Source organism: Medicago sativa, chromosome 4 (assembly GCF_051527215.1).
Source record: "Medicago sativa cultivar Bolivia chromosome 4, Bolivia_mono, whole genome shotgun sequence".
Taxonomy (NCBI): domain Eukaryota; kingdom Viridiplantae; phylum Streptophyta; class Magnoliopsida; order Fabales; family Fabaceae; genus Medicago; species Medicago sativa.
The window spans coordinates 50130619-50140807 of record NC_140752.1 but is presented as its reverse complement, the minus strand read 5'-3'; the positions used below and the strand labels follow the sequence as shown (position 1 = coordinate 50140807).

Here is a 10189-nt window from a genome sequence, read left to right as displayed (position 1 = left end):
GTAAACAAACCCATCGAAATTAGTATCGAGAATAATCAAACTTGAAACCTTGAGACAAACATACTCCAAAGTCTCAAGCTAACACTCCCAAACTAACCCATGTGGGTTGAACATAAAAAGTTAATATTGAATACCCCTACATATAAAGGGTGGTTTCATAATTGTTATACATAGAGTATTTATTTCACAAGACTAAATTTTGAATTTATAAAGAATAGTTATGTTTGGTAACAATTTTTTCTCTCAAAAAAAATGTTTGGTAACAATTTTTCTCAAGAACTTATAACATTTCTTTTACAAATTTATAGTGATTTTTCATAAGCTACTTCAAGGAGTGTTTGAACTAATCGTTTATCATTTTTTTTTCTCTCAACGTTACCCATACTATTTTAATTGAAAAAGTATAATATTAGTTGAAAATATGTTATTGTCATTTTATATTTATCCACTATTCATCGTCAATTTTATTAAACACTGCAAATTTTATTAGATAGATTATCCACTATCAAATAGCTTACTGATTATACTCCATAAACTATTTTGATATCAACTATCTACTACTTTTTATTAAATAGAAAGACACACAAACACATTTAAAAAAATGTGAATGAAATGATAAGAGATCTCTTTCAGTTTTTTTTTAAGCGATCTGTTTCAACTTAACTAGTGAACAAGAAATATCCACAAGAAATAGTGTTCTAGTATATCAACTCAATCCGGAATCCAAATAAACCTCAAACTTTGGAGAAAATAATCTTTATGATAGACCTTCATGTTGGAATATTTTATTATTTAATTATATTCCGATATCATTATGTGGGCAAATATCGCTATAATAATTATATTAGCTATTTATCAATTGTGATCCTTAATTGATTAATGATCAAATTAAGTAATATGTCTATTACATTTCTAATTGGATAATTAATTAAATATTTAATTAGTTGATATGGACTCAATATGAGTGGATGTCCGGATGACCCATTAACGGAATAATGAGAAACCCTAATGACCATCCAATATAAAAGAGGCTATAGTCCCCAATACATCGTACACGGAAAACTGTCTCTTCTCCCCAGTTGAAGATAACTTGAGGCATAAAGGTACCGGTTGAGGAAGAACCAAATTAGAAGTCGCTAACCCTATGTTGTGTGGTTTAGATCATCACATCTTCTCTCCGTAACGCTGCTGTTGAGAGGGCTGCCATGAAAGCTTTATCCATGTATTCTTAATACCTAATTATTAAAATTCTTGATAAATCAAACATGTCGTAGATCCAATCATATTCATGTTCAATGTTTTATTTACTTCCGCTATTGATTAATAATTATTGAAAATGTTTTATGAAATCTATTATCTATTTTGTTTAAGACCTAATTTTTCCAACACTTCAAATATAATGCGCACGTCTTGTAATTCATACCCACCTTGATAATTCATTGCCACATAACTTAAAATACATAAAGTCCTTCGTGGCTCGTTCTCTCCATCACCTTTATGATATTCAAAATAAAAATCTATGGAAAAGCCCATTCTTTTTTCTAATCCTTCTTTCTAAAAAGAAAAAATATATAAAAGTCACATAATCCTTCAACCTGTCTCTAACAAGGAGCACCTAAGTGGCCTTCTCTCTTTATTTCCCCCAACTTTGAACTCTTTAACTAAAGAAAAAGAAGAAAAAGAAAAACCATTGAGCAGTCACTTCACATAAATAGAGAGCCATAACAACAATATGTAATAACCCACAAACCAAACATTGTTGCATCTTAAAACCAAAACCAAACTTTCAAATAGAAAAGAGTTACCCTATTTTCTATATGTGGTGTTTCCCTTGCTAGCTTGAAGTTATACACAAAAATATCCTCATCTGTTACTCGAAACTCTTGAAGAAGTTCTTTTCTTGAGTTACACAACCGTTACACAATGAGGAGCTTTTCAAAGAGTAAATTATTCTCTCAATGTTTTTGCCCTGTTGTTGATCTAGATGACATGATTGATTGCAAAGTTTCTGCTCATCACTCAAAGAACAAACATACAGTTTTAAAAGTGATCAAAGCTATGGTGTTGGAAACTATATTGGTAACTCTCTCTCTCTCTCTCTCTCTCTCTCTCTCTCTCTCTCTCTCTCTCTCTCTCTTACAGTGTATATGAATATGATTTAAACCATTTCCTTTTTATATCACAAAGTTTTTGATCATTAACTTTTAATTTGTTATTCTTGCAGAATAGAATAGCTCGTCATAAAACTTGTTATGGCTTTGATTGTTTTAGTGTGTCAAAAAATATTTATTCGACGTATAAAAAAGTCACCAAAGCCACTCAATCGTCTTTGACAGCTTTATCTTCAGATACTTCAAAGGTATCACAATCAAAGAACATGTCCACCAAAGGAAAACATGAGAAAGAAACTAGCCGAGGAAGCGCAATATTAGAGAAGCAAAAGAAGTTTGAGTTTTATGCAATGTGTTTGGTTCTCATAAGCTTAGTATTTACGGTGTTTTTCGGGAAACTATTTGGACTTTTTTGGATATCGATATGGATCTTCCTTATCTCTCTTTGTAACTCAAACTATAGGTGCCGAAAGATGTTGCGATATGGTCCAAGATGTGTTGTGTATAGTCCAAAGTATATGGATGTAAATGGTCATTATAGAAAGTGAAGTACCATAATGAACATTATTTTGTTACGTTACAAATCTCTTCATTCTCTGTACTTCCCGAACAAAGCTTTATTAGCCACTTATGACAGTGAAGGAACAAGTCATTTTAGAGTATGTTATAAGGTTGGGAGAAACAGTTTCAAAATTTATCTCCTTTGCCTTTCCTTCGAATTGGATTTCCTGCAGTTACAACATGTAACAGGATACTGTCACAGATCTAAGAGGTCAAATCTTAAATCGGCGTGAAAATGAGCTTGAAATGTAAGCATCCAATCTCAAATCAACTGTCTTGATCAGGTACACACATAAAACCGTGTGGAAATGCTGCTACAACAACAAATTAAACAGATAGAATTTGTACCTAATATCAAGGTTGTCAAATTCGGGATTCTGCTTCAGGTCGAAAGAGAAGAGCAAAATCGAAAATCTTAAAATCGCAAGGAAAATCGAAGGATTTTACTCAACCACTTTTGTGGAATCCATATAAGAAATTGTAAAATCGCAATCAAAATCGATGGATTTTACCAAAACAAAAATAATGTTAAATATATGTTATATATTGTATATAGTCATAAATGACCTCGTTTATAGTGCACAAAAGACTTATACATTAATGACTAACAAAATTGGACAAAATCCTTCAAAACCTTTTAAAATCGTGAGATTTTTGAATGGATTTCACGCTTTTGTGCGATTTTGATGCGATTTTAATAGGATTTTGCCTAATTTGGGATTCTACTATGGATTTGAGTCGTTGAAGGTGAATAAAGTCGCAAAATCCTAAATTTTAGGATTTAATTCGGGATTTCGACAACAATGCCTAATATAAGTATAGCTCTTTAACTCTAATATTTTGTCCTTACTTTTCTTGTATTACTGACATGAGATTTAATTAATATTTTTTGGTTTATTTTTCTACCTTTATTTCTCATTTCAGTTATTGCTTAGATTGGATTTTTTAAGGGCAATTGGAAACAGCAATTTCCATGTGAACATAAGCTTGAGTTATTCTATTTCTCACTTTATCTTATCCTTGAGTTATTTCCACGACAATGATTTGTTTGTTTCACTAATCTTTCAACTATCTTATTTTTTCTTCATATTTCATAACTTTTTACCACTCTCTCACTCGATACTATATTAATGCAAAAATTTAATTTATAAATTGATGAGTTACATGTTTTCTTAATTGCTTCTTGTCCTATTCACTTTAACAAACCAAACAAGAAGAATTAAGTGACTAATAAAAATGGTAAACCAAACAATAGACTAAAAAAAGGAGACCAATAAAAGTCTGGATAAAATTTCACTAACCAAAAGTTTGAGAGGAAAATCAGAAGAATTTTTATATCAGTATATGAATTGCATTTTCAATAATATATGAGAGAAAAAACCACCAAATATGAATCACATTCTAACCACTTATTTTAACCCTTTTAATGTGCAATATTGACAGAAAACATAAATGTCTCTAACTCTTATTGAAAAGAATACGTGATACCAAGATAAAAAGAAAAAACAACTTGCGACTTTACAATTGCAATCCATAAAAAATATATTTTATGGTTACACTATTAGGATAAAATATGAATATTATGATATACATCTTCAAACTTATGAAATATTAACAAGACCCACCAATAACTACTAATTATGCTTAAAACATTTAAACAAATATAAATTCTCATATAATTTCTAAACAACTCTCTTATATTTAATATAAATTATTATTAAACATAACAATACCATCATATTTTAAAACATTATCACTCATTTTTTTGGGAGGTTAGTCACTTTAGTCCATGAATGGGAAAGGAGTCATAACTTTAGTCCCTGAATGCAGATAAATTGCAAAATAGTCCCTAGATGCAGACTCCGTTGGTCAATTTAGTCCCTGAATGCAGACTCCGTTAGTCAATTTAGTCCCTGAATATAGACTTTGTTAGTCACTCTAGTCCCTGAAATTGTCCTGTTTCCCAACCATTATAAGACATATATGTTAAATTATTTTTTATTATAAGATACAACATTAATCTATCCCAAAAAGAGGATGCCGCCGATATAATAACTAGAAAGAATACTGAAAAAAGCTCCTTAATTATTGTATCTCCTTAAGAGTACTAACCAAACAATTTGAAGAGAGGGAATCCTATTTTTTTAGTTATAGAAAATCATTTGAAGTAGTTTTCAGATACTGTTTGTTTAGAATGTGTAACAAATGGATGAAAACTTCAAAAATTATTATATTTGTTTTTACAAAATAAGTTGTAACGAACATGTTCTAGTACATAAATATCATTTTTTAACACAGTGTATGTCCAGAAGTTGCTAAACTCGCATAACGTCGATTGGAAAAAATCATAAAAACAACAACAACTATTTTTTCTAAAAAAATGAAAACCAGTTGTTTTTTAACATTAATATTATTATGGCAAATTAAGGTATTGGAGCCTCCACTTGTAGTAGTAGCTTCATGAAGTGGTTATGCCAAAAAGGAAAGGATATTCCACTAGGCATACAAGATTTTCTCTGTATCCTTTTCATAATATACAAATTAATTAAGTGATTGCAAGGCCAGCTTTAATTTTCATTTTCCATATGTTTTTACTTTTTCGTTTAGTAAAAACAAGTGTTTCACGTTTTCCCCATATATCACAAAAGAAGTTTGGTTTTACCAAACCAATCTGTGGGACCTATCCGGAAGTTTTGAACATTCATTTTGAGCCATGAAACCAGGTCCCAAGAGAATAACATTTTTGGCTTAAAACCATTGTCGGAAGACGGAAAACTGTTGCGAAGCGCCTTTATCATAAAAGAGGATCTTTTTCTTTAGAGAAAGAGGAGAAGCATCCTATTGAGGCGGAGTTCCTTTTTAACATCGGTGCAAATTTGGGTGCAACGAGTAATGATGACAAGAGAATTGCAATAATTGATAGACTCAATGATTTGGAGGAACAAGAAGTGGCAGAGAATGTCGCAATGGGGGATGTGGATGTGGGTAGATGATAGTGTTTTAATAAGGGGCTTGGGGAGTAAAGTGAAGAGGTGGAAGGTGTTGGAGTTGGTTAGGAGGGAGAGGGTGGTGGTTTTGGCTTTGCAAGAAACAAAACTAGAGTTGGTGATGGGTAACTTATGTGTTAAGCATTGGGCGGAAGTTTGAAGTGGAGTGGGCTTTTGTTTCTTTCGGTTTGTAAAGCGGTTGTTTGTTGACAATGTGGGCAAAGGCGTAGTCGGGGGTGCCATGGCTTCCCCAAAGTTTAAAAAAATTCATTTTTTTTTGGTCAAGTAGGGTTAGAATTCACCTTTTTCAAGGTGAATAAGTAGGGTCGGGGTTCGAACCCCGGCCCCTGCATATAATAATGCATGTCCCTACCAATTGAGTTATGTTCGCGGGGAAAAAAATCATTTATAATAGGTGTGTATATATATATATATATATATATATATATATATATATATACACACACATATGTAACACCCATACCAGACGTATCTAGAAAGTCTAGCACGTGCGTTAAGTTTAGTACTGGATACATTAAAATATACAACAACAAAAGTTTTGAATGAATATTTATACAACAAACTGCGTTCGTACATACAATAACATAAACATCTCATCCAAACATAGAAAATTACATCCTTGATATCCTTGGCATCTTGTAGCAATACGAGCGCGCACTTGTTGAAACATCCATCCGGCTACAAGCTTGCATACCAACTTGCTTATCTGAAACAAATAAGGATTGGGATGAGACATAATGTCTCAGTGAGTTCCACCTAATCCTAGGCTATAGGCAACCACGGGGGAAAACCTACGGTCACCACGTGTCTATTTTACAACCTGGCGGTTGATTATACATGTGTGGGGACTTGCATACTTAGACGGTTGTGCATACTAGGGCCGTCATAGTTCATCTTACTTGTTATAGGCTTCACTTCCTATACATGTCATGGCAGTCAAGGGGAAAAATCTAAGACCACATTGCCAAGGATACGCTCTACGTATTCGAGGCCTAAACATACATATCATGACATTAATCTAAACCGGACGATTAGGGAAAACCTAAAATCGTCATCGGTATCATGTTCTTTACTTGCTCTAATCCATGCCTTGTACTTATCATGTAGCATCTAATGCTCTTATTCTTAAACATAAACTTGCATGGATTCACTCTTGCATACTCATGAACATAACATAATCATAATCATATTATACATAAACGTATCTAAGTTCATTCATTAGGTTAGCGTTGAACAAACAATTACTATCTTGGTTCATTTTACGGATAGTCCCGGGTGGAGTAACCCCGAAATCAATCCCATACATGACCGATGTACGTACATCGGACTCCCTCGGTGTCGTGCGGGTCCCTTGCGGCTTAAACCGTTCCCCTTAGGTCGAGAACCTCCCGTATCCCCCTAGCGTGGATAACAAGAGACACGAGCACCTACGTCTTGCTTATTTCAGTGACATGCGGGTCCCTTACGGCTTGAATCGTTCCCCTTAGATCGAGAACCTCTTGTATCCCCTTGATGTGGATAACAAGAGACATGCCACCTACTTAATAGTCATGGTCTTGTCGTATACATAAATTAAACGCGTACATACTTGATTGTTTACCTCGGAACCTTAATCGAACCGATTAGTGGTAAACTCTTACTTGATCATAACATGGTGGAGAGAAATACTTATCAATCCACAACTTACATACTAGCTAAGTCATTCTAGATCATGTGCGAAGAGATTATCATTCGCGTCTTATCATTCTAGGGATTCATACTAACTAGCTAGTTCTTGACGACTATGTCGAGGCTCTAGTTTTCCCTTGCTTAATTAATAACTTACTACCCCATTCATGAAACGAATACTTTTCTCATATGTCATGCTTTCCAACACAAATGAATATCCTTTAAACGTGCAATTACCATTATGCCCTTGCCATAAACGTGTTTTAAACGTCGCTGATACTTTATCCGCAATGTGCTGACATGTCATAAATATTTCCAATGACTTGCTTTCCATGAATTAAATTCATCTGACACGGTCAACGGGTAATATTCCAATACTGTTAGGTGGGATATTACATTCTACCCCCCTTAAAAAAAAATTTCGTCCTCGAAATTTAGAGATTGAATACCAATCCTCAAGACAAAAACTTACCATCTATGGTCTGAGCCATACATTTCCTATTCATACATATCCAATGGGTTTGTCGCATCATGTCCTCATCTTGTTTCTTAACCCACATGTAACTGAACATAACCTTCTTGACCTTAGTATCACTCAAACTTAGAGTTACCTTAGTATATCATGATTTGGAACTTGTCTTGTTACACATAAACTTATTGTCTCGGACTCATATCTTACTCTCTTAACATAAACCATTCATAAAGATGTCTTATCATAAACATGAACACTCAGGATTTGCCTTTTAACTGGAATCCTTCCGGAAACCAGGTTTGCCCTGCAGTGCTTACTTGCAACGTAAAACATCTTTTCATGTATACATAATCTCATCGGGTAAACATATACTTTATGCATCAATTTACTTACTGTTCTTTGAGACACTTGCGTCTTACTTACATTACCCATAATAACAATTTCACTTGCACATACTTCAAACATTCTTAACACACTTCCGTGTATCCTGTAAGATATTGACTTCATACGAACATTGTCGTTCCAATAACATGTGCATACTTTCAAGTGACGTCTCTTGTTAAATGATAACGATACGTGTTATAAAATCTTTCTTGAAGAAATTTTCTTAAACTTTGGTATTCGGGTCCTTGGAACGAACTCGTACATGACTAAAAAGATTTTATCATTTCCAAAACTGATTGTGTAATGTTGCCACAGAACCACCGGACGAGTTTCTATATTTGGAAAAAGATCATACGACTCGTCCAAAACTTGTCCACGACAAGTTGGTCCTGAAGTTTATACGTCTTAAGCAAGTTTACTTACGACGTATCTCATCAGTTTCGAAAATGTATAATTCCATGAGTTTAAAATAAGCATCGTTCCCAAGTCCCTTGATACCAATCTTAGCTTAAAAGTTATAAAATCATGACTTAACATTTTTAACAAGTATCGTTTTCGTTCAACAAGTATTGCATACGAGAGTATGATTCTCATTGCACAAACTCGAGAGTTGCATTTCCTTTCATGACAACATACTTAACTTCGAAGATAAATTCTTTCCTTATTCAACCGTTATACATACTTGCCATACTGCTTACATAACCATAGGATTGGACCTCTTAACATAAACTTATTCCTCTTCTTCGAAACACTAAACTTGATTCTTCACATTATCTCATTTGGTTATCGCTTGAGTATTAATACCTTTCCTGAAATCGGTCTTCATTATTGATGCTACGATCATTATATGAATCACAAGAGGAAACCTTCTGAACCTCACATGTTTTCCAATAACATCATTCAGGCATCCATTCTAACTTATTACATTCGAGAATTCCTCACTTGTCTTATGATTCTTCTTGTTAAACTTATGTTACCAACCGAACATTCCTTCATACTAAACTTCCATATTTCATGATTAATCGATTAGCTTCCATGGCGCTACACTGATTCCCACAGGTTGGCTTAAACCATTACTCTAATCCGTTAGAGCAATTAAGGCTTCACATTTCTGCTTATCACTTGACTACTCTTTTCTTGAACTGTTCTCAAAATCTTCCATGTTGCAACCAACATCACAATCTTACACTTATCTTGTAACCTCAAAACATCACGATAACTTATCTTATGCTCACAATACTTATCTTGGGGGTAAACTTTACGTTCCTGCTGGTTGCATTTACCATTCACATCATACTTGAACTTGTTTCCAAGCAACTCGAACACATCTTTCTTGAACATCTAACCTTGTACCTTCGCATACTATATTTTGCTTAATCATACCAATGCTTGCTCGTTGATTTTTCTTTTAAAAGAAAACTTCGTAAGCTAGCGCACGGGTCATCGACGTTGGTGAGTTTCCACTATATAAATACTGAGTTTAGACCCCGGTCGTTAGTCTAAAATCATAGAACGTGTCGATAACACATACGTGTCATCAAATCTAGACTCTAATAAGTCTAGACTGCTCTATGAGTGTCGTAGCAACCGGTTCCTAAGAAAATCTCTTGTGAATTTTCGAAAGGTCAACCTCAATCACCCATACGCATAAATCTTTCCAAAATTCTTCAAACTTTATATTTCAACATCATATCGAGCCTTAGCAAGTCTATTAAGTAAAACATAGATTCGAGAGATACGCCCTAATTTCACATAATCCGAGAACCTTGTGATTCCTCATAACTTTGCACCGCTTAAACTTCTTCTTCATACCTCATGCATAAACATCTGTGACTTTCCTTCTAAACACCGGAACTTCTCTACTCTTGATCTTGGCTTGCTCTTGACTCTTGACACATTAACCTCCAAAGCCACCTTAAACCGTATCGATTTCGTTAATAATTGCCCATGTCTTTTCCTTTAAAATGTTAGAACAATGTATGCAT

General features: G+C 33.9%; 1 protein-coding gene across 1 annotated transcript; it reads left to right on the top strand.

Moving 5' to 3' along the window:
• Window positions 1-1608: 1608 nt before the first annotated feature.
• On the top strand, window positions 1609-3460 carry LOC146929604 (uncharacterized). The gene is made up of 2 exons (XM_085701433.1): window positions 1609-2079; window positions 2225-3460. Exons 1-2 carry the CDS (start codon window positions 1924-1926, stop codon window positions 2657-2659), a joined length of 591 nt encoding a protein of 196 aa, XP_085557559.1. The 5' UTR covers window positions 1609-1923; the 3' UTR covers window positions 2660-3460.
• Window positions 3461-10189: the final 6729 nt, after the last annotated feature.